Source organism: Haliaeetus leucocephalus, unplaced genomic scaffold (genome assembly GCF_000737465.1).
Source record: "Haliaeetus leucocephalus isolate CR32 unplaced genomic scaffold, Haliaeetus_leucocephalus-4.0 Scaffold556, whole genome shotgun sequence".
Taxonomy (NCBI): domain Eukaryota; kingdom Metazoa; phylum Chordata; class Aves; order Accipitriformes; family Accipitridae; genus Haliaeetus; species Haliaeetus leucocephalus.
This window is the reverse complement of record NW_010972992.1, coordinates 5,133,069-5,159,199: the sequence shown is the minus strand read 5'-3', so window position 1 is coordinate 5,159,199 and position 26,131 is coordinate 5,133,069. Positions and strand designations below refer to the sequence as shown.

At 38.9% G+C, this 26,131-nt stretch overlaps 1 protein-coding gene across 1 annotated transcript in view; it reads right to left on the bottom strand.

Annotated features, from left to right (window-relative positions):
• RERE (arginine-glutamic acid dipeptide (RE) repeats) overlaps positions 1 to 26,131 on the bottom strand; it is a 176,495-nt gene that overhangs the window by 107,772 nt on the left and 42,592 nt on the right. The window contains exons 3-5 of the mRNA XM_010577532.1: positions 14,820 to 14,925; positions 13,203 to 13,299; positions 9,450 to 9,554 (exon numbers count right to left, since the gene is read on the bottom strand). Of these exons, the coding sequence (XP_010575834.1) occupies positions 9,450 to 9,554; positions 13,203 to 13,299; positions 14,820 to 14,925 (308 nt within the window). The remainder of the gene's footprint in view (positions 1 to 9,449; positions 9,555 to 13,202; positions 13,300 to 14,819; positions 14,926 to 26,131) is intronic.

The following is a 26,131-nucleotide window of genomic DNA, read 5'->3' as shown; positions in this document are numbered from 1 at the left end:
CTAAAATGAAACCCGAACAAAGGGAAGCAAGACTATCAAGTACTTGGCCACTATTTCTTCATCTGAAGGACAAAATACAAGCGCTTCCCCTAACAGACTTGTAACTTCAAACAGTTGTTTGGAGTGAAACTAACTCACCAGACCACCTATCAACAGTCTCTGAACTGGAGAGAATCCTCTGGGCATCCAGCCAGCTTAAAACTTCACCATTAGTAGTAAATGCATAAGCACACTCCACAGTCCAATCAAGGAGAAAGGGTCTTTTCAGTGCACTAAATATCTCGCCAGTACCACAGATAACTTACACCAGACGGCCTTACTTCTCCTACCAAGGGTTTTTGGGGAGGCAAGGTGGGTTTTTTGTTTGGTTGGGTTTGGGGGGTTTTTTTTGTTTTGTTTGTTGGATGGTTGGGGGGTTGGAGGGGGGGGGGGGACGGGGAGGTTGGTTTTCTATTTGTGTTGTTGCTTTTTTTAAACCAAAGCGTAACAGTCTTGTACACCTATGCACAAACCTGAGGAACCGCTTTCGTTATAAACTGGCTGACCAACCCCAGAACTGACAATACATGTGAAAGACATTTGTGCCAAAGCATGTGGAAAGGAAAAATTGAGACCTCAAAAATCACTGAAGGTTTGCTGTGAGAGGAGTACCGCCACAGGGAATAAAAATATGTATACATTTGCTAGGAGCAGGAACCATCTCATCCTACACAAGCATAGCATGGACACCAGAGGTATCCTTCAAAGGGGAGTTCTGGGAGCCAGTACAACCAACATCATATCCACAAGTTCTCACGTGCAAGTGATTAAGCGAAGAATGCCTTATTTGGCCTATTATCCCAGCAGTATTTGTTTTGCCTAATGTAATACTTTTGTTTGACAATCGGATTTTGTTTTGTTACAACCTAGAAGTGTTTTCATTTTTTTTCCACCTGTGCTATTCTAAGTTAACCTTATAGTTTTCAAAAATAAGCATGATCAAGTTTTCATTTTAACTTTAGAAGTGGCATTTTTTTCAAATCTTTTTAATTATCACTGAAAATCAGCACAAAGCAGACTGCTTTGTACCCTCCCCATCCCTTAATCCATTCTCTTCTGCTTACAAGTCAACATTTAAAACAAACGTTAGGGACACAAGGTGTCACATCCCTGTATTCCTGAAGAGCAGTGTCATATTCCTGTACATACGCAAGTAGCTACTTCATTAGGAATAAGGATGTTTCTAAAGCCTAGGCCTACAGAGACACCAACCATGAGGTGATTCAGTCAGGCTGAAATTCAAGGGAATTGCGCTCTATAAACATTAGCGTGACTTTGCTTCAGCCAATGGCAAAAATGACCAGTGACCCACACTAAATAGGTGTTCTTGCTTTTCATGCTGTAGAGGTGTAGAAGGAAATGGAAAAGGGAATGACACTTCAGATAGCATACAGATACAGACACGGCACTGACATGGGCAAAATTATGCAGTCTTATTCATCATTCATTCCTCAGCTTCTGACAAGAGAAGGAAGGTAGCCCCAGTAATGCACACTGCACGGGTAAACGACTACGTGTGCAAGGCTAGAAGTAAACCTTCTGCTACGAAGTTCCACAGATGTCACTACGAGCAGCACAAACCATCCTGTCACCTTCAAACTCAATACACTCCAGCAACTCGCGAACAAGTTACCCCGATTGACGTATTTCCCCTCAGCGATAGACCCCATGGTGCCGAGATCAGTTCCGCACGCCAATGGGCTAGGCAGAGGGCCGCAGCGGAACAGCACCCAGTTTTGCACAAGTTCAGACGCTACTGGGAACGAGAACACGCCGCAGAATCAAGTTTGCTCCCATTCAACACATCCAAGTCCTCTGAAAGCCATTTATATTTAGCAGTGCCAAGTCACCGATGGCTGCCCCACAAGCCAGTTGCAACTCTACTTTCATTACACAAAACTGTAGAGCCCAAGTCCTCTATTTTATTCCGATCAGTCTAAATTCAAGCATTTTGTTAGCCCAACGTGGGTATTGCTTACACAGCTGTCACATGAGAACCTTCTCCATGCATAAGACAATATTGCCGCGTTTCAGATGCATTAAGTGCTATTTGCATGTGACTGACAAGCAAGCAGAACCATGCTGGCTACTTCTCCCCCCCCCCCTCCTTTAAGACTTGAGGAAGTATCAGCAGGATCACTGCCCCTCAATCACAAGGAGAACCACCCATCCTCAGCGCAACCAATGGCTGCTGATCTACAACCCTCCCCGTAACATTATCTAAACAGTCTGTTGCAGGCCCAAACATTTCCTAATAGCCACTTCGGTAACGCTGCAGCCTGCAGAGCGCCTCTGCAGCTCCCTACAGACCTGCCATAAGGCTGGCACGCAGACAGCACAACCGAAATTAAAACTGCACCACGAGGTGGGGGGGGGGGGGAAGAAAAAAAAAAGAGGGGAAAAAAAAAAAGCCCACACAGCTCCTACATGCACCCCTTAGCCAGCAGATTCCCTGCTCAGTGCCCTCATGCACCATACGAACAGCTGCACGGCAAAGCTGATGTGATTACAAGGTTCTGAGGAACATGCAATAGTAATGAAATGATTTCATAAACATTTCAGAAGTCACAAATAACAGCAAAAATCATCATTGTTTAGGGGAGGCCAGAGTGATGTAGCCTACCTGCAGGGGCTGAATGGATCATCCATGACTATGACAGGCTCTTGTGGGTTTAGATGTATTCCTGAACCCTCTACTTAACAGCTAAAACTCTGCCTTTTCCACTCTACCAACTCAAAATGGAGGCACATGCAGTCTGAGAGACCTCAGAGAGCTTTCACTGAGCTTGTGCTATGACCTAAGCCTGCACGCAGAACGCAGAAACTTCGCCCTCGGACTGACAGGACTGAGCATGTGCTGTGACCCTCCCTCATCCACACACTGTCTTACAACGCAATCAATCTCAACCCTGCTGTTTCCGTAAATAAAGCACACTGAACAGACTCTGCAGCTTCTGCATACCAAGCTAGTGTGCAGGGAAGTGGGGCCTTAGCTAGGGGATCTGATACAGCCAACGCTCGAGAGCAGAGCGATGCAAAGTCCGGAGGTCGCTGTTCCAGCACTTTTTAGATCTTCTCCAAGGAAAACACACGTCCGCTTCCAAAAGGCTTCTAAAAGCCTTTTTTCCCTACTTTGTGATGAGCTTTTAAAAAAATTACATGGATTAACAGGCTTAGAGGTTTTCACAGATGCAAACGACAGAGCTTCACATTTTCACGTACAATTCACTTGTTAGGAAACGAAGCAGGCAAGCTGAATCACAAAATACTTTTATTCTACCTGTCAATAATGCAATATATGAGAACATTTAAAGAATATGAATACTCAGCAACAATACCATTGCCATTTACAAGCACGTGTGAACACAAGGTGAACCCAACAGGAGCCAGACTTGACTCACTGTTTGAACTTCCTTCATCATCCTTGATTTTTGGCATTCCTGTTTATTAATGTAATTTGCAAAAAAATTCTTAGCTACCCATTTATACAAAGGAAATATTCCTTCCCCCTGCAGCGCAAAATGCTTTAATTAGCATACCTGCCTCCACTTTAGACTATCTGAGATGCCTGGATTTACTGCAAGGCTAGAGAAGGATAAGAAGTTTCTCAAATTTAAAATTTTAAAAGGTAGAAACAGACCAAGCAAAACATACCAGGCCACAGAACAACCCCAGATTTTTTCTCTCTCACAATAATCCAGTGAGAAAACTTCATTACAACATAAGTGGATACACCTTTCTTGTTGCCCATATTATGTTACCTCCCACCCCCTTCTTGGGAGCCTTCACCAACAGTCTGGCTCCTTCAATTAACCTGCAATAATAATTCAAACTCTCAATAAGTTGAACCTTTCAGCTACAGTGGCTCTGATGAAACTATCTGATGCTACCAAAGCTCATTCATAATCTGAAGGACCCAGTCCATAAGATACAGGATAGAGAGGCTAGGCTCACGCTTCTAAAAAATTTTTAAAAATAAATTTAAAAAACACAACACAACCAATCATGATAAAAGTTCCTGTGGGTTTGGTTTTTTTTAATAATACTAAGCTATACTAGGCTATGTATTTAAAACTTCCGGAAACACAATAAAGCTTTATAAACTGCTTAAAAAAGACAAACCCACTACAACATTCTATCAGCTCACTTCTGTTATAAAGTTATACAGGAGGCAACACGCTCAGAACAAGACTGCCTGACCAATTTTCCCAGAGTACAGACTAGAAAAAGGTAACTACTCCAACTATGTTGCACACTCTTTACCAGCTGACCAATTTAAGTAAGAACACTTACAAGGCCAAATGTATCTAGTCTTTATTTCAACTACAACTGAAATGTATTTCTGGATTTTTTGTTGCTGTTGTTCCGGATTGGTTTTTTCCCCCCCTCAAGTTCACATCATGAACTTGAGAAAAAGTTCTCAGCTTTTATGCTACCCTCCAGTTCAGAGATAAATTGAGATATGGATACATATAAATAATGTACTCCAAAGGATTATTAATAAAGTGTGATATCAGCCAGAAACAACAACCCAAGGAAGTTGTACATCCATTTATCTAAATACAGTTTTTTGGGAGGGATTTTTGTCTGTTTAAAAGGAATCAACCGCAAGGCACTTCGACACATGACAATACCTACTCATGTGAAGTGAGGGTGCTCACCATCTTCCATAATTCTTTCCCAGGAATATTAGACAAGAGTGATACTAAACAACTTTGCTGTAATTTAGTAAGACATACAGAAGCCATCTGTTTCACATCACATGGGCATACCATACAAACAGTCCCCAAATTCCCCCATCAGGAGGATTCCTGGTTATATTTAAAATTTCTAAACCTATTAAAAAAAAAAGGGGGGGGGGGTGACACCACAGACATGACGACTGTAATATGCTGTAGGAATTGTCTTATTTAAACAAAGTATACCACAAACTGTCATAGTGTTCTAAGTGTAAGCATAACTCAACCTCTAAGACATAAGAATGGATATGTTTAAAAGCCTTTATGATCATTTTACCCTCTATCACTGCCCTAGGCACTATTATATGCATAGAATCAAAATATTCTGACTGCTAAAAATTAACCAGACAAAAAGGATCAAAATAGCAATACAGAGCTCTGCAGTCCTCTTGAGCCTCTGTTCACATTTTGGCTGTAGATACCAATTCATCATTCACCTACATTTTTTTCTAAAGAAGGGCAACATTAAGAGGAAGCTTTGAAAATCCTACTTACACACAACTCCACACTGGCTTCTTGACTTCCTAAGAATATACACTATTCTTAACTCTTTCTAGACCCAAAACTTGTACTCCACCCACTATGCTTTCCATTGAAAGCAGAGAAAAAGAAAAAAAAAAAAAAAAAAAAAGAGGCTCTTGATTCAGACTTTCAACAGAAATCCCCTTCCAGACAACATAAAATAGAAAGCCGTGAAGGACAAGAAAAAGAAAGAGCAAGTCACCTTCAACTTCATTCTTGGGAACACTCCTCTCAGAGACACACCAATGCTCATTTTGCTCATATCACCCAACAAGAACACTTCAGAAGAAAAAGATTAAAAATAAAGGAAAAGCAAATGTTGTGGAATAAAAACACAGACAAGATCCTGGTCTTTCCAAAACATCTATTCAGCAAATTCACCCACGCCTTGAATGTTTGGTATTATTTTGTTCTACTATGCAAAACAATGTTGTGGAAGAGTAATTTTGATTCATGGCCATGAAAACTGTTAGCAGAATAATGCCTGATTATTTCTAGTTCCAAGTAAAAATTCAGTAGCATTTAAATCTATGTATATGTACAGATGTCAGTGTCAGACAAAACTTTGTAATGTATTTGTTTACTCCTGAGATCAAAGAACTGACTGCCTAGTACATGCCAGTACACTACAAAAACAGGCCAATACCAATAGTGGCATTTGGCACGCCTGCATCCTTGAGTAAGACAGTTCAAAGTTGTCTCTCTAAGTCCATACAGGACTTCAGAGTACAAAAGGAAGGACTGGAAGAAGCTCTTGCCAGAATCAGCTACATCTGGCACTATACTCCAGATAAGGTAATAACTAGAGTTGTAGTGAATGAGTAGTAAGATGTGAGCTGGTGAAACACAGCTGTCTGAGGTCAAGCAGCATGTTCAACAGCATTCCCAAGCCTTTCTGCATATTTCTTTTTAACAGGCAGAGCTGACTTCTGACTCAAATACCAAAAAAATCAAACAGCTTAACTCAAGCTAGTGCAGTTACTGATTTTTTTCCCCAAAGTGGTACATCAGGTCTGTTTGTCTGTTAATGCTTCTTGACTGCTATTCTATACACTCTGAAATGCTTCTAAACTCATTTCAGGGCATATACAATTCACCTAACATTTCTTCTTTGATAAAGCATTGGTCTTATCTGGCCATTTGGGGAACCCAAAAGTTTGAGTGGGATTCCATGTTAGCGGAGTCAGAGCAGTCACTTCTCTAAAGAGACATGAAATTAATTATTTTAAAGTACTTAGAGAAATCATTTTATGCTTTCTCAGCTGGCTATACAAGTTTAGTGGATGCATTTCACACTCTTGAGAGCCGGAACATATTTCAGGTCTACTTACTAGCTTGATTAACACTCTATTCAGGGTGATGACACCCAGACTTTAGCTTTAAGATTAGTTTAGGTTTTTATTCCACAATCAGATTTTTCTCACTGATGTGAGAATTACTGAAACATAGTGTGTAATCTTTTACCTAACTCTATAAGGAGAAGAAAAAAAAAAAACAACTAAAACAAACCAAAAGATTCCCCCAAACCTCCAAAACAAACAAACCACCAGCTTGATATACCCTCTAAAGAAAAAAGTTATCCCAAAACGCACAGGTTTACTGCTTCTAGACCACAGAATGATCAACAGGATCACAGTTGGTATTCCCCAAGCTAAACCTATAGTCAGCAAGCTTTCAAATAGAAAAGACAAAGCATAGTTTGTTTTAGCACTGTGTGCTCCAAGAACAAAAGGGCCTCTTGTGACACATCCACCACACCAGTGTTGGATGTTTTGGGGGTCTGGGATTTTTGCAGGTTGTTTTGCAAACAGAACAACAGGAAAACATAGAGAACAGTCAGATTCCCACCACACTGAGCTGCATTTGAGAGTCCTGGAGAAGTATGTGAGCATCTTCTGCTGAACACAAAATAAAAATCACTCAAACCGAAATATATCTTTGTAGATGCAATCCACAGCTCAAGCTTGTTTGATCTAAGAATGTATCCTATCACACATTTCTACGAGTCAGTTCAGGGGGGTCACACTGCAGTATTCCGAACCTTATCTACAACATACTATTACTTCAAGCTACCATGAACATTCTCCATCCTTTCCACGTGAAACAACACTACATTAGAAAAGCAGATCAAGTTGAAGATGAAGGGGTTTTTTTCGCAGACAAACCACCAACAGTTCATCCTGGAATGTGTGTTACAATACTTTTTACTTCCAAAAGCAAAATAAATCTAGAATTCAGTATTCAAAGAAGCACGCACTGGTATGGGCAAGCAGTAGCAAACACAAGGTCAAAAATAATCGAGGAACCTAGACTCAGCTCCTTTTTCTAAACCTCCTCCCATTCCAAGACAAATACAGACTTGAAGACTTAGAATTAGGAAAAAAAAACACCCTGGCTGCAACCAAATGAAGAAAAACCTACATTTTGAGAGCTGGCTAGTCTGAGTAATTAGCTGATCACTAAGTGCTATGCTTTGTCATTTCATCGATCTTTTCAGGCTCAGTCATTTTCTAATAGCTGGAAGAATTAACAGCTACTTCTACACAGAAAGTGAGTTTCAAACTCGCATAAATGGCACTTCATAAGAGAAATCATCCATTAAACACAGAACTTGAACACTAATACAAATAGTTAATTTAGTGTTCACACCCTCAAAACTAAAATGCATTGAAGAAAAGTGACAAAGTTAAATATAGGGCCCAAGCATGGTACTGAATATCAGAGAGGTGTATCATGACAACCTTCATAAATGCCTCACCTTGTCGAACTGCTCCAAAAAAACCCATGATGTTATGAGAACATTTTAAAGTATTGTATTTTAAAATATTATAGGATTTCATGCCCTTTTCCTCGAGCTCAGCACCATACACTAGCAAGATTGCCTCCTAGGGACTTACACTGACACCACCTGCTATGAATGTAAACTGAATCGATTAAGGGAGTTTACCCGGTCCAATACCCTGCCTTAGACATACGGACAGTTTAAGACACTTCAGAGTAAGGTACAAGCAGCCTCATAAATAGGTTAATTACATAATAATATGCCCACACATGGAGTTTCTTCCCAACTGCAAGCAGTTAGTGGTTCGCTATGCCCTGAAGGATAAAGATTCATATCTGCATTAAAAAAAGTACATCTACCATGTAACAATTCAAGTGTTTATTATTTATATGCCTATCTAATCCCTACTTAAAATAATACTTTTCTCAACAATATGTCTAGAAATCAAGGTCCACAGCTAATTGTTTTCTGCATTGAAAGAAACAATAAAACTTTTTAGTAGGCACAGACCTTGCTGAGCCCTGTCACGCATTATTAATCTTTTACTCAAATGCTCATAGAAATACGCCCCTAGACAACAAACTATTTAAGGCTGGCATTTGTAAGGCATTCTCTGTGTTTACAAAACTACGTAAATGAAAAAAAAAATAAGAGTCATAGTTTGGACCTGAAAAATAATGAAGGTACAGTCTCGTATCAGCTTTGCTTTCCAAACACGGCTGATAAAGATTGGTTGGACAACTTCCAGGCAGATCGAAAGAACTGTGAAATGAAAAAGCATGCTGAACATACCTTCTTCAAATATGTATTAACTCCCCCAAAAAAGTTCTTTCTGTACCTCTAATTTGCTCTAGGCCAGCAAAGCATAAACTAGGATTTGTTGATATGGGACCCTATGGGAGTATTTACACATGAAAGCATGAATTTCCACACTTAAAAACTTCCAATTTGATTTCTTAAAAGTGTGTAAGTTTCAACATTGCTTACTAGAAGATGTGAATGCATTTTTAGAAGTATTTTCAGGGTGTGCACTGTCAATGGGACAGCTTAGAATTCCTGCTAATGTTTGCAACCTTTAAAAAAAATGTTACACTTCTAAAAACCTGTTTTGAAGCAGTACATTATTTACCCAGAGGTGCAACCGGATGTCACGACTCACTGCACAATTTTGTTATCTACTCTTAATTTTTCTCCTATACATATACGCAGCAGGAAGATGTAGCTTCTCCCTCACATTCCCTTTCACCCCACCCCACCTTCCTACCAGCATCATACTCGATTTTAGGTTTTCCTCCTTTGAGTAGTTTTCCTGTTCCTACAGGCTCAGATCAGCGGTAAAGCTTGCCTTTAAAAGTATCTTCACTTACCTTGTCTCTGGATTATAGCCCAGTATGTAGAAAAATGAATCCACTCGGGCTTTAAACTCTCTAGCAGCAAATATGTCAGAGAAATGGGAGATATTACACTTCCCTCTGAAAGAAAGAGGGAAAATGGTATTAGAATTCTACCTTGAATAACAGCTATTTTAATTAAGTGCCACTGCAATCTGTGTATAAGCCACAGATATCCTTGTGTTCTCATAAATGTCTAAAACGTCATAAATATAAGCCTGTTGTAACTAATAACCATGCAGATTCTTCCCATGGTGGAAAGGGAAGAAAAATTCAGTTACAATGTCTCAGATGGTGTTCTACAAACATTCATTAATTCTCATTCAGCCAGCACACAGTCCTGAGGAGCCCAAATTTGATCAGACTGAGGAACAATATCTACCCTAGAAATACAATCCTGGAAGTGCCTTATTTTCAAAGTTTTTACAGTCCTATTACGCTTACGTCTTCAAGGAAGTTTAAAAAATTCTACTATTCATATTATTTTGGAAGTCAGCTTTTTATTTAGAAAGCTAAATAAAACTTCAGTTTAATAACACTTCCAAATAGAAAGCAAAGCTATGCTGTTTTTAGCAAGACTGCAATCCTAACAATGCAAATTCCAAACACATAAAAGCTTCTTCCTTCTACTTTCATACATGAGAGTAAAACAAATAAAGACATTAAAAAAAAAGAGAGAAGAAAGGAAAAGGGGATTTATTAGCTTGTTCTACAACAGATTGTTAATAATATTTTTTAAATATAGTTGGTGGATGAGGTCATTATCCTTAAGGATGAGCATGAAGACTACCCATAAGAAGTTGCATCTCATTTCCTCAAGGGTTTGTTGGACTGTTAATGTTCAACAGCTGCCTGTGTTTTGTCATTCAATGCATTGCAGTTTACTGTCACCAAGTAAATCACATCAGAAGGGGGCAGAGACAAATGGGCCAGACAGCCAAAGAGTTAGTGCTTTTTATCTAAACCTGATTCAATGCAATAAACAAAGCACAAGATTTTACTCTTTTTCAGTATGTCAAGCTTTCTAGTATTAATACAGATAGCATCTCTTTCCACTTGTACTTACTGAATAGTATTTGCTATTATAAATAAGCTGCTATTGGGCTTATTTAACATTGTAAAAAGGTTTGCCAGTCTTGGTTAAAATTGAATGAAAAGTGCTATTGCCACCAGTACACCAAGATGAGTAATTATTTTGTCTGTAACCATACCGGATCTGTTTGCCTTGTCTTCTCAGCAGAGCTTAAAAGTACTGCATACTTGAAAAACGGCTCTAGAAAGTTGAAATCCTAAGCTTGCTTCCCTTCTTAATCTTTTCATGGTAAAAGCACTTCAAAAAGGCTTACCAATCAAGAGCCACTAAGAACTTGGCCTTGGAACACGAGCTCTCCGATACACAACATCAACTACTACAGGTGAGGAAAAAACACACCAGAAGGATGAAGGATGAATAAAGTTGCCGACTATTTTAAGACAAAATCAATATGGCTATCCTGTGAGCTGAGGCTGCACAGTTGTCCCTATGATTGCCTAATTCTCAGTCAGTTGCCTTCCTGGCAGAGGACAAAGCAACACTGGATATTGCACAGGTCATGCCAGGTTGTAATGGAACATTAACAAGGTCCATAATCGAGATGTCACACAGAAATACTGAAAGACGAACTTGTTCACTAATATTTATTTTATCCCTGGTGGCTGAAGCTAGCTTCCTAGTTTAGTCATTTAGAAAGAAAGAAAATGAGAAGGGGTATTTGTTCTGCTGTTTCACGTTAAATTCACATTTTAAAAGTATTTTGAGGAAAAAGATTTAGTTTCCTTTCAATAATCCATCTGACAGTTAATAAGCGTTTTCCAGATAAGTTTATATTACCTACATTCATGAAAGCAGTACATCTTGTTCACAGCATTTCAGACAAGTAGTACTACATAATACCACAAAGATTTACCATATATGTAAAAAGGAGATAACTTTTATTATACCCTTCCATTGGGATCTACAAGCATCCTCTAGTTAAATTCTTCCACTGGTTAGAGCAGAAGATTGGTAGTTACGATCACTGGTTTCATTTCCCAGTTTGTCATCAATTCATTGTGTGACCAGAGCCATTTGTTTGCAGAGGGCAAAGAAATAATCTCATGTTATCATAAATTAGAATTTCATGTTAACCTTCCTTTCACACATCACAATACACTCTGCCTACTCTATGTTCTCAAACTGTAAGAACACCACGTGCAACTACCCTTATGTTCATCTTGCACACTGAAAATTACTGACATGTATTAATCACAATTTGCTACAAAAGAATCAGCGAAAATATAATCTTTATCCTGCAAAAATCTATTCTCTCAATTATCAGCATCTACAAGCCTGTAAGGATTACCAAAAGTATGAACAATCCAGAACACAACAAAACGACAGTGAAACCATATGCCAACAAAGAGAAACAAAAGAGTGATCTGAAAGGTGACTATGGCATGCACTTCCAAACAAAAAGGCGGCAGATAAAACACAAGACAGATTGAAGAAGTGATCGGTTTGGTCTTTCAGCATCCTTCACTCTTTTTGGAAGGGGAGAAAAGAAGGTTATTTTTTAAGATTGCTTGGTATACACATATATTCCATTTTTACCTTTCCATTTTTATATTTGCTTTAAAGAAACAGAAAGGATGTAGAAGAGAAGTTAAAATACTCCCAGGGATAAGTCCATACGCATAGTTCAGTTTCTCTCTGTTTAAGCAGAGAGTTGTTAGATTTCCAACACTGGTTCCATCAAGACAGCCAACCTCCTGCTAGCTTGTTTCTAAGCATGCCAATTTAATATTGGAAGGAGACCTTCTGTAACTCAGAAAAGGCACTGTGGAATTTCATGAGATTATAGTACACCACTGGAATTTTCCGAGTTTATAAAAAAAGTCTAATATGTAAATCAAAGACTTCTTCCCACCCATGTAACAGAAGTTGCAGCTAGCCTGTCTTGAAGTAAGTGGCTTCAGCAAAGTGACTCTGAACAAAAAAATGTCTCCAGATGGTTCTAGTGAAATACCATCTGAGCGTTATTATCAGGGAGATTATTCAATTTGCATTTTGACAATATCCATGCATGTTTGGCACATTGAAAATCTGCTGAAAAATAATGCCTCGCTGTTTCTATTTGAAAACATTAAGTTATGGTGTATACCCTCGGCAAAGGTTAGCCACTTAAGTTAAAAACTCAGTGAGTAAAGAGAGCAGCAACCTCCAGGGAAGGGCAGATAGTACAGAGAACAATACAGAGGTCCATTACCTCCTGTCTGTACAGCTAGTTTTAATGGAGCTCTTAGCTGAGCTGCAACAATGACAAGTGCCGCAGAGAAAAGCCTTTAATGCAATTTAATCAGGGCAACATACTAACAGTCACTTTACTAGGAGATGCTATTGTTAATAGTGAAATCAAACACGGAGGAGGGAAGGGTAATATTTCTGCAGGAACTAGCAATAACCTAAATTGGCAATGATGGGAAACAATATCTTCTGAGCAACATTGATTAACTGAGATTAAAACGATACTGTAGAATTACAGCTCCTTTTAGAATGAGAACAGATAACACAAGTTAATTACTGTAGGAGACGAGGAGAAAGCTGAGCAGTATGCTAATCATCCCCACACAAAACCAGAAAAATCACCTCTCTCTCAATAAGGTTTTTCTCATCCACCTCTGAGACACTGCACCACATCCTCCGTAACTTACCTGAGGGCAGCAGCGTGGTAAGTGTCAACATAATCTGAAATGAAGAGCTCTCGATTCTTGATAACTGGGTCTGTAATAACAAGCTCTCGTCCAGAGTCTGCCAGAAAGCAAGAACACAAACAAAAAACCACCAACACATTAGCTGTAATCTGAAAGCAGCTACCATTGCTATTTTGCAGGTGTTTTTTTTTTTTACAGGTCAAAGTTTGAGGATGTTTCTTAGATACACACTCCTCACTGTTAAGATGACAAACATTCAGATTGTTTACATGACCTGTAAGCTATGGAAACAACGGGATACTCATTTTTACACATGAATTCTCCCTTGCCACATCTAAAGAACTGCTGAAGGCAAAGAGCATTTAGGGGTAGCGGATGACACATCTTACCCACTGACCACTTAGACGTGGTCACTCCTGGGTAAAAGGAACTAAGCAAAATTAATTTATCACTGACTTCTGGTTTCCAAGTCAAGGTTTTGGTTATTCTGCATATTTAACCTAAAATCTTCAACAAAATCTTGACAGTACTAACTGCTTAGTGCTCTGACTTTGAGATAAATATTGATATTCATGTTTAAACACAGAAAATTCTCAGTGCTAATGAAAAACTGGAAGACAACTTTTCCCATGACTTCTTTATAATACCTTTGAAGAACACACAAAAATACTTCTCCGCATGCACAAGAGTGTGACACAAAAAAGCAGCCACGTTATCGAAACGCTCACTTTTTGACACTGTGCCTATAATCCCATAGTTAAAAGTTTCAAATAAATGAGTACATGAAAGGTTAGATTTGTGCAGCTTTTGCTAAAAGCACACACAAAATGTCCTTAATGCCTGCACAAAGGAGAACGTATGCTCAACTTTGTACTGTCAATGCACCAAAAAGTTGCTGTGTTCCATATTTCAAGCATCAACTTTTATCATCACGATTCACCTTGGAGTATCTTCAGAATTTTAACAGTTGCCTCGAGGAAATTTCCTGGTAAGAATAGAAGCAAATGTTATGTGTCCCCTAGAGGCAAGAGATAAATGACACTGGAACACATACTAAAGTTTCTTCTGCTTCTATTAAGCCCAAGATCACACTTGTTTTTGCAAAGAGAAAAGGGGGAAGCTCAGGTACGAGTGCTTCAGTTACATCACTTAATGCAATATTAATCACAGTGAGTATTCATATGTGCAAGGTAGCATGAATGTAAAAAAACGTAGTTCTCATGACGCTACGGGAGAATCACAAAAACCAGAAGAGATTCACAATTTCTTCAGACAAATTGGTCTTCAGCCAGTTAGATATTAGTAAACTGTCCAGAAGGCCTACAAAGGATCCAATGTTATTTTTCTTTTCTCTTCTCTCAAGGCATTAGTATAATACAGCACAGTATTTAAATCATACCTGAAATGCATCTGATTATAGCTATGGTTACAGGACATACACTAGTTAGAACAAACAAGGCAGGTAAGAAACACTATCATCCATCTTCTGATGTATTGTTTTCATCAACAGTCCTTGCTTCATATGCCTATGCAAAAGTATTCTTGCTTCCTGGGCTGTTAAAACTTAAAATTCAGAGTACAAGTAAAGAAGGCCTTACTCTACAGAGCCTAACTTACCATTCTCATTGTGTCTGTCCTGAACCAAATGCTGATAGACTGAATCTGGGACTTCAGACTGGCGATAGTACCATTTGACATTCATAAGGAGGTGGTCCCGTTTACTCTGAAAAAGAAGGTCTAAAGGCATTACTAAAAAGGAAATCCGACCACATCTGACACAATCTTCTAAAGTATAAAATTTGTTTTCACACTGAAGAAAACCTGAGGTAAGACCCAAAAAGAAGGAAAATGTATTTCTATCACAATGAAACAAGGGCAATGTGCTAATGACAGATTGACTTTCAAACTAGACAAAGGCAACAAGAACCTACTGCATCATCATGCGTTGTATCTCTATATATCTGACCAGCAAATACTAATCTATTCACTCAAAAAGAACTAACCCAGGAGGAGGCAGGGATCAGAAACGGGTTGAAATTTTTGGCCTCATCTTAGTCTGCTAATTTCTACAAACAAGAAGTATTAATGGCCAAACACAGAAAAAAGAATACCAGTAGTAACATAACTCAAAGCAGCCATTCTTAACAGTTGTAACCAAGAGATACCAGCTTCCCCCTCCCCCCCCCAAGGACACATGGCCTCAGACATAATTGTAGATGTTCTTTATTACACCCCTTTACACAAAAGAATAGGATGCTGCACGTCAATCCCAGTAATTATAGACTCTGACTGCTCACGTACCTCACAAAACCAAAGGCAACATTTACATGAAACTATCTTCCTCAAGGGCTCTTTTTTCATTTGAGAATCCAGCTACCAGTTTGTACCTTCTCAGAAGGAAACTGAAGCATAAACACCACTTAAAAGAGTTTTTAGATCAACTTATTACAGACTCTCTGCTTCAGTTTATCTTTGAAACCCTTGGTAGTCAATTCCTTCCATGGCTCCAAAACACTTGAAGAAACAGAAGAAGGCCTAAAGGGAAATTAACATTCTTTTGGCATGAGGCAACTGCAAGCACCATTTGTTTTTTCTGGACCCTTCTAAGAGTGCTCTTAAAACATTTACATTTAAAATTTAAATCATAGGTTACTGGACCACAAAGTTCTTATCATCTCTCCTGTTTGCATCAGCCTAGTTGTTACAGCAATTTCCACCCTTTCTGCATAATAAAAAACATTAAAATCTTTCCATTAAATGCACTTGAAGCCTTTGATTAAAACCACATGTAATACCACAAAAAAACTGCTAGTGGCAGCATTGTGCCAGAAAAAAGTGTTAACTAATCCACTACTACCACGTGTGCTCTGTACCGAGTGCCTCAAAAAAAACATTCAAGAACATACTAAGCATACTTCTGCTGTACAGGAGAAACCTGAACCTACTTTTTAAAAAGAAACAAAAACAAAAAACACCAAACCAAAAAACACCCCACCACATTTGCAGTCAAAGACAACAAGCTTGTCTAATGCATGAAAAAAAGGTCAAAAGCACAAAGTCTGAGAGGCAACACTGATTTCTGGTGCCTGCTGTTCAAAAAACGTGGTTGCAGACTTTTCTGTTCTCCTGAAATAAAGTTCTGTGCATCACAGACTTTGTGAATAGTCTCTCTGAGTTCTGAAGTCAAAAAAAAAAAGAAACCACCAAACAGGTAAATGGTCTGTTACCCTCTTGCTAAGAGTTCATAAATTCTCTCAGTGCTAAGAACTGCATGTGACAATGATGGGAAACATTAACCCAGCATTTCTCTGCAAATTCTCTTTGCATTTCTTACTCCAGAGGAGAAAGTACCTCTCTTGTGTTACACAAAGCCCTGAAAGCACACTCAGAAAGCATCGCTTCACAGCACGAAAACTACTCACACTTACACATACGGACAGTTTACAACAACCATCAAAAGCTAATACTTGGATTTTCTTGGTTTGTGCCACTGAAGTCAGGTGTCTTTCAAATAATACAACACTCCACGGAGCACTGTAAAGGAGGCATAAGGACCTATGTATATGCAACCATGAAGGAGGGCTACGAAACACAGAATTGAATTTTGCTGGTGGCAGTGTTTCTGAATAGCAAATTACATCGGGGGGAAGAGAAGGACTAGAAATCTCCACTGTGGTCTGCCAGGGATGGTGCTTACAAATGCTGATCTACAAACCAAATCATCAATAGCCAATGGAGAGATCTGAGAAAAGGTAACAAGTTACTACAGCTTGGTAAAAAGAAGAGCTAGTCACGGAGAGGACAAAGGTGGCAAATGATGAATGAATGGACACAACCTCATATGTAACCTTACAGCGATTCTGCTACGAGAGGACAGTTTTGCAAAAAGAAGCCTGGAAGTGTACAAGTTTTGTGTGAAGGTATATCCTTTACATATGCATACATTAAGATTATGTTACAATAAAAGGGAGGGATCAAAACCATCAAATGTTTTCACTGTCTTGGCATCACACAGCGCTGCGAGATGGGAGGTCACAGCTTTATTTTGAATTAGGCCCAGACCGAAAAGGAGATGGTGATGCAATCGCTTCACTTCCCGCAGTTACTTATTGTATCATAGAATGGCACAGGGCTTGTAACAGCACGGGGATGAGGCTACGGTCAACACTTACAATGAAAGCATTCTGATACGCTCAGATAGAAGAAATTTGGGGCTGGAAGTGAGGTTTTTCCACTTCCTGCCATAAGGGACCACCTCATTCTCTCCCTTCCTCCCACAAGACCCTCCCAGTTTGCCGTTCAGTCAATGCAAAGAGAGGTTTTTGCTTATTGCTATGTCTCCCGTAAGCTTCACTGCAAACACCCAAGTTGCCCAATATGCATTAATAAAATGGAATAACAGGGGATTACACAAAATCTTATTAGGAATATTCACACATTAACACACAATGAAGGCAGGCAATATATTTACTGTGTTTTGCAGTATTTTATCACCTCATCACTCAAAAATTCCATACTCTAGGAAGGCATAATATCTACATACAGTCTGGAGCTTTTTGCTAGTTCAAGCATTTTCACTTGATGGCATGGTACTCATTTCCCAATTTGAAACTTTGTTCTCAGACTCCCAGAATGCCTTAGCTGTTCCCTTCACTGTGTTTTATTCGAAATGTTAGCAGTTATTCTGCACAGTGAAAGAGAACAACAACATTTCGTCCCCTGAAATCAGATTCACAATCAGGAAGAACACGGGGAAAGAGAATGAATTTCAGGAGGCTGGCTGAACTTAAGAAGTTTTCAGGGAAATGATGAATTGCCCTACACTGCAGCCTGCCAACATGAATGGTATTGACTTCTTTAGGTTGATCATGTGTAGTTGTGAGGCATTGTCGGGGGGAAGATTACAATGAAAAAGAAATTACAGGGGTTTTCATAACACAGAAAAGTGGCTTTTCTTTCATTACACTTCAGAAGTGAAAATAACATATCTTTAAAAACTACAAAGAAAAAAATGATGAAGGTAGAATTAGAACCAAAACAGATGATAAAAACAATAGACAATCAATCTAAATGGTGTATATAAGCATAGATTTGAAGCCATGGCATACAACAACTCTCTATGCTTTTAACTTTGAAAACCTACATTTTATGAAGCAGGCATTTTAAATTCATTATAAGTGACAGGAAAAGATGAACACAGCCAACATACCTATCTTTAAAAATTATCAGACACGTTATGTATCTTTCAAAACAGAAAGAACCACATGCTCCACAAAGCTGACTGCTCTTTGTCATTTGAGTCACAGAATGCATGCATATGGCATGACTCAATGTCTCCATATATGAGGAGCACAGCAACAAAAATATCTTTTACAACTGACATATGCAACTGACTTTTTACAGAAAAAAGTACCTGGACAATGCTGCAACTAAAAATACACTGACATACTAATAAGCTGCTATTTGTGCTCTGCTGATAGCGGATGGGTTTCGGTTGTGGGTTGTTTGGTTTGGGTTTTTTGGGGGGTGGGATCGGATCTCCTTCCTAAATACCTCTTCTTACCATGATTGCTGCTTTTTGTCCAATTAGTTTAAAAGCTTCATCTTGAAAAGTATTTTCTGTATCTACTCTCCACCATGCACAATTTTGTGGGGTTTAACCTGAAGTTTCAATCTCCCTAAAAATACAAAACGTCTGTCTTGTTTTTCACATTTACATCCTTCATTCACAGAAATTCCTAGACATGCCATTTTGTCAGCCAACTTTCTAAATACGTATGTCATTTACAGAGCAGACTATACTCAGAGGTGTCAAGGTGCCAACTTCTGTGGTAGACTATTTATTTCAGAACCATGTGCACACAAAAGAAATGTCCCCTAGTTCATAAAGTGTTACTTTTTTTTTTTTTTTACACCTTTACATATGAAAAGCTGCAGATAGTCATATGCCAAATTCAGACTTGCAGCAATCACAGCAATGGCAAATGCTTTAAAGTGTCTTTCTGTCAGCTCAAAAAAGACTCCTTCTGCTACAAAACTCCATTCTACCCTGAAATGAAAATATTGTCTTGCTGCGGTACTGAAAAAGCACTCATTTGGGGGTTGTTTGGTTGCTGCTGTTTTAGTTTTTGTTCCTTTTATAAAACATGAATCAGTTTTGGACATTCAACAAGGATTAGATAAAATCTGTAAATGGATTAAAGCATCCCAGTTCACAAGCATCTGGTCAACTTCTATTTAAAAATGAGTCTCTCCCTTAAAAAGGAGAGAAAACAACCTTGCCGGTTCTCTTCAAAAGTATGAATGTACTGATTTCCACACCATTTGTGACAATTCCAAGGTGCCAGTTTTCTTTTAGAATACACTTGAAAACAGAGTTACTGCACATTACAATTCATATCTTAAGAGATTCCACATTCTCTTCCCAGGGTTATGACTAACCAAATTGTGCAAATGATCACAGATGTCCTGCAGATTCTCTCAGAGGGATTTAAGCAGTATCCTTCATTACATGCCCTATTTAGATACCATGTTAAATCACAACTAGCTTTGGAAACAATATACCAAATGCTGGAGATGACAGATGGGCATGCTGGAGTCAGTGAATAGTAGCTATTTCAAAGAAACAAACAGCAAAACAGAAACAAGAAAAAGAACATCTTTCCTCTGAAATATATTTTCAACAATGAAATTTTTCGATTAGAAAAAAATAATCACGTGATTAATTCTAAGCTACCAAATTATTTGTATTATTTTAACAAAATGGTAATGACTTTAACAGTCACTCCACTGTTCAGAATAAACATCTTGTGCATTGCAGCATAGATGCTCTGGCCTCACAAAGCCAGTTTTCAAGTCGACATCATTTTTTAACACTACAAATTAACCCAACCCTTTGGGGCACTGTTCGTCTCCCAGAAATCATTATTTTGTTTCACACAAACAGTTCTAATTATGCTCCATGACACAGTATTAGCCTGACTCCAATACAAGTGGTAGATCTGACTTGCTCCACTTGCTGTGCCCCAGCCCTCCCTGGCCCTTCCCCTGCCATGTTGAATTGCTACCCATATTTCCAGTCCTACTGTAGAAGTATTTTTACACTTACTCAATTTTGACATTTACTAATATTCAAAGGAGGGAAAAAGAAAAATAAAGGCCACTCAGATCAGATGCCCGGGGGGGGGGGAACGACACGACGGGACACGGACGGGGGACGGGGACGACCACAAAAAAGCAGAGGGGGGACACAAATGAAACTATCTGGCAATCAGGAGCTAAAGAGATACAGCAAGGATCATTTTTCCTCCCACTCTGCAATAGCACATGCAATTTCAAGTTCTCAGGATATCTTTTTGTAGGCTGTTTTCTAATTAAATAAGAAATCTGATCAGCTGTTTGTAAGCCAAGAAAACCCAGCTTGGAAATACAGAGATTATTACTACAAATGAATGTTATTTTTGCAGCTTGATTATTTAATTCAGATGCATGCATATTAACACATAATTACTTCTTGCAAACACAGAAGCATTGTCAAAAGTAAGGGCTATCAGCATTCGGCAAGAAATAAAAATGTTAAATAAGAACACTAAATACGGCAATGTGCGGTTTAATCCTCTCTACCCCTCAAATACAACAACCCAAGAAGGCAGCCCTTTTGGTTCCTGTCCTCTTAACCCGAACCAACACAAAGACTGCAACCTTTAAACCTGTTAGTGTTATCTAATGACTATTCCATCTACAAGAGCTTTTCTAATAGAAACATGCCTTGATGGCTTATCTGAGTGCACAAGGCAGGCCACAAAGAACCGTCGGCTTGATTGAGCGCAGTAATGGAAGGCAGGAAATGAGAAGCCTTGGTTAAGCCGCGGATAATCGATCAGTGTATTCAGTGAAGTGTGAGCTGAGCTGGGAATAAGCTGCCTGGGGTATCAAATATTGCTGTTTCCAGGGTAAAGTTCCATTTCTGTGATCTATGTAGGGGAAAGCATAATTTATTGACAAAACAATATAGGATTTTTTCACAATGTCTTGCTCTTGACATTTTGTGATTGTTTACAGCAAGAATTCCTCTTGTGTCCCTTTTATTCACAAGTTTAACAAATGAAACTCCTTTTGGAATTCATGAAGTCACCTCAGCATGCTGGAAATTAATTCAGTCTTGTGTACAAATAACTCGGAGATGTAAAACAAGCATCACACTCACCTTCCCCTGAATTTCAGACTTCCACACTCAGATGCATATGCACACGAACACTCATACACCTTCAGGGATGCACCCGTCCTGAAGACTATACAAAAAACCACAGTCCTTTTGCTCAGAGCCACTCTGGTTTGTTGAGAATATTACTTGGTCTACATCTCTACTACAGTTTCTACAAAGTTTAAAGCAAAACTGTTTGCAAACAACGCCAAACATTATATAGTATAGACAGGAGTTGCTTCCTACATAAGGAGAAGGGAAAGCGTACAAGTCCCATAAACATACCTGTAAATCTCAGCTACGCACATACCGATATACACACATGCAAGTATAAAACAACAATCTGTTTGCCTACACCTTTAAACAATTGCAAAGCATGGCCAAAATTAGTCTTAAATCATGACTCATCTGCAAGGTTGTGTTTTGTGCCTTGTGGGGAGATGGCCAGATAGCCAAAGCCTTAGAATCCAGCTATCAAGGCTCAAGCCTTTTTAGAAACACTAGATGATATGCTACTTATCCGGATGTTAATTCATAGTAGCTGCCATATGTTGTCTCCTAGTGTGGGTGGTTTGGCATTATAGTTGCTAGACTGTCTTAAAAAAATACAGTCTTCAGATCACCAGAAGAACCGTACTATCAAAACTTGCTACACTGTCATTTTATGAACACTAGATGTTCTGGTGGGATCGCTATTATAGTCACAAGGCAAGAACTCTCCAGCATGTATGACAGACAAAGAATAATTATGGTAACTGAGAACTAGGGAAAGATCCATCAGCAACTGCAATAAATAGCACTAAGACACTGCATGAACCTTAGTGAATTTAACAGTAAAGTCTGCCTCATAACAATACAGGTTAGCACTGAATTTCATTCTACTTCAACTAGAAGTGCTTCTAAGACAAATCTCAACAAATTGAGCTATCTGAATGCATTTTTCTCTCTTCCCTCTGTCTGCTCCTCATAGCTCTGTCTTCCCTTCCACGCTTCTACAAAAATCAACTAATACGGAGTAAATGTTACCTACCAGCTCTTATTTTTATTTAATTTAGTGTCACTCATAAATCTTCCCTTTCCCTCAGTTTCTGCTTTCCAGCTGTTCAAAACATCCTGAAATAATCAAGCCAAAACCCAGCCCCAGTCACCCAAGAGCTGATATGCTCTAATTCAAAAGTGTAAGCAGTATGTAGAACCAGCTTCATCAGCAGACCTTCCCAGTAAAATCAGTATGCTGGGTTAGTTCTTTGTCTGTTGCAGACACCTCAACTGCTCACCCACCGAAGCAGGGAAGTGCTTGCAGATTTAGAGGTTACAACTCCATTTGGTGGGAGGTGTTACACATTAGCGCCTCACTACTTAGCCAAATATCACTCCATAAAAGTGGCATCAATAAGGAAGAGAGCTCTGCACTCCTAAAATTGCACTTCAGAGATAAGAGAAGCTTCATTCTCAAAGAGCTAGTAACCCTCAGCTAGAATCAGATTCGGACAAACTCTTTCAGACACCTCTATTCCTTTCTTCTGCTACTATTTTCTCACCGTTTTCAAACCCAGGTCCTCCAATTATTTGCTTCCAAATGCACTGCCAAGGGGTGCATGTCAGCAATTCCCCTTGACACAGAGAGGCTGACATTGATTATGCTGAATGCCAACAACAGGATATCAATCTGTGAATTAGGCATCATACTGAAGAAAAAGGAAACACAAGAAACAAATGAAAATACTGTTACACAAATAGTCATTCCTTTCCAAGACCTAAGCCCATATGGAACAATAGCTTTAATACGACACTTTGGCCACGAGCCAAATAAAAGTGAAGTCTGTCTTTCTTCAGTCTTGAAAAAAATTCTAAGCAGCCAGCTGAAATGGAGTGTTCAGGCTTTACCAGTTTTGTTAAATAATAGGTAGTTATTTAAAATCTTATTCTTTGACAGTGTGTCTTAAAGGCACAGGGCCATTAAAATTTAACGAGCAGCCTCCTGCTTTCTACTGAGACTGAAGAAAAAAAGAGAAGTATGTAAAAAAATCTACTGTATAAATTACTGGCCCAAGTTAGTTACAGAATGACACTTACACATGTGCAAAAGAGAATATGTGCAATTTCATAAAAATAAGTGCAAACTAGAACGGATTAGAACTAAGACTACATGGGTTACTTGAAAACAGAGGACAATAACCATCTGCCAAAGTAGAACAGTTTTCAATCCACTGCAACTTCTAACCAGCCCTTCATACCCAGGGCTCCGTAGACTCCCCTCAATATCAAAAAAGCACCCATCTTTTTCCATTGGAACTCCACTCATATTCACACCCCAGAAAATGTGATCAATCAGCAACTGACATTATCATCTCTGTTTTTAAGAAGATTACAAAAGAGCTCAATTGGGACCAAACAAGAAACTACTCTATGCAGTCTCTGCCAAGTTATTTGTGTTTTCTGCCCCAATTCCCAAGGCAACTTCCTCCTTACATACAACACTCAAAATTAATCCCATCTTCCCTACTTTGAGCTGGCAGTGACACGGAAACAGAGGATCAGAAACACGACCCTTACATCCCACAATACATCAAATATCAGTTATTGAATATATATTCATTCATAGCAATTTAACTTTTGAACAATCCAGAAAACGGAATTGAGCACAGCCTCATCCAAGTTTTCAAGGAGAAAAAGAACATTATTCATTTCAGGTAATGACCATAAGAGATTTCTGTATTTACAACAAACTATAGTATTTATTCCATAAACTTTTCAGCTTTACTAGAAACAAAGCTGCTTACTGTGGCAAAAACTAGCAAGTCACCCATTTCCTATCAGTGAAATACACTTAAGTACGACAATACCCTTAAAATTTCAGTGCAATTCTAAATGACAAAAGATAATTTCATCTTGTAAAAAAAGCAGTTATGCTTAAAAACTGACTGGCTTAAAATAAAACTATCATAAGATCTTTCATTAAGGTTATGGGTCATTGCTTACTACCTCATTTAATCCCTTTGTGGTATCTTTCTGCTCCGTTTCCCTTTTATGTTCTTTGAATCCCATCTGTGGTTCATGGTGTCAGTTATGCTGAGCAAAAGCATAAAGTAACCACACTATTATGGTGTACAACTACCCACGAACAAGCCTGTTTAATTATAGCTGTCAGGACTAGAAGACAGTGTGCCCACCCGTTTCCCCCCGCCCCACCATCCCCCAAAAGCTTCTGTGGCACAAAAAGCTTTTCCCAATTGACTGTTCCCTTCTTGGGCAAAATAAGCAGCTGCCTACACCAGCGGATCCAAATCAGTTAAGCGTGTATTTCTCGCACGAAACCTGTGCGGATAAACTTTGCGCTGCCTCCACGAAGGCCCAAGAAGAAAGCAGAGTACAGATGCGCACCATAGCTGTGGACAGTCAACTGGGTCCATCCAGGCTTACTATTTTTGTTTTAGCAAGCCCCATCTCCACGCAATACCCACGTAACATCGCGTTGTGTTCGTGCTGAAGATTCTTCACAACACATCAAGCTACTGCATTTCTATATGCGCATATATATGGTACCCTCAGCTCTATTGTACAAAAATCACAGATGAAGCAGTGGAGATGCCGCATCTCAGCTATTATTTCTGCAAGTATCACAAAAGCCCTATACGAAAGACACAAACAGGAGTGAGAATTCATTAGGAGGCTGTAATTAAAATCACTACTGGAGAAAGCACTATTTTTGATCACAGCATCTCTGTTCACGTTTGCTGCTTCTACGAACTCCAGTTTGATTACAGATTATGCCTCTCCCACAGAAGCAAATTTGGTAGCAAGCTGCTGACACAGTATTGATAGCGACCCTCCTTAACACACGGGCTTATTAGCATTTCTATTGCTGCACTGCATACGATACACATTGTACATCAAATACACTCTGTGTCAAGCATAATAAGCAAACAGTTACCTAACAACTAATGGTATTACAAATGCATTTAACTAATCATTGAATATATGCTCTGGTAATTAAATTCCATTAAGGTTTTTTAAGCATTATCCCAAAGAAACGCAACACTGAAATGAAGATACCATTCAGACTATGCCTGACATTCACCATTAAATGTCATTTATACTATATAGCTCAAATCTAATTGCTGGGCACCACCAGCCGCAGTATTTATCACTTCTATTAAAACAAGCAGGACACAGTGGTGGGACTATTTGAAGCCATCATATACAGTTTAAATAGATTTCTCACTTTTTAAATATCAAGAGACCACATTTTCTTTAACATCTCACTAAGGGGTTTGCCTTTGAACAAAGAGATACCAAGAGCTAAAGGATAAAACAATCAGGAGAGAGTTTGCTCTGCAAACCCAGCACAGAGTTTTAACAGTCATTGCCTAATACTCAAGGGAATTTTATGACAGGAAAAATTAAAGCACCTCTGCAAACTGGCCTGCTTTGCTAGCAAGCTGGGTTTTAAAATTATAAAAAGGAAAAAAAAAAAAAAGACTGATCAGCCAGATCCTGTGACTTGGCTATTTCACCACATAAGCAAATGCTGTTCCTATGAGTAAACAAAGTGTATTTGGAAAATAAATGCCTGGAAAGTGAATGTTTCCCTGTGCAGCTTCTCAGAGAATGTAAGCATTCACTTATGAAATGGTCAGTTACTTAAATGTTTACGTCCTCTAAGAAACTGCCCCTAACATGCTGTGTTATAGAAAAAGCTAGCATTTTAAACCGGGGGGGGGGG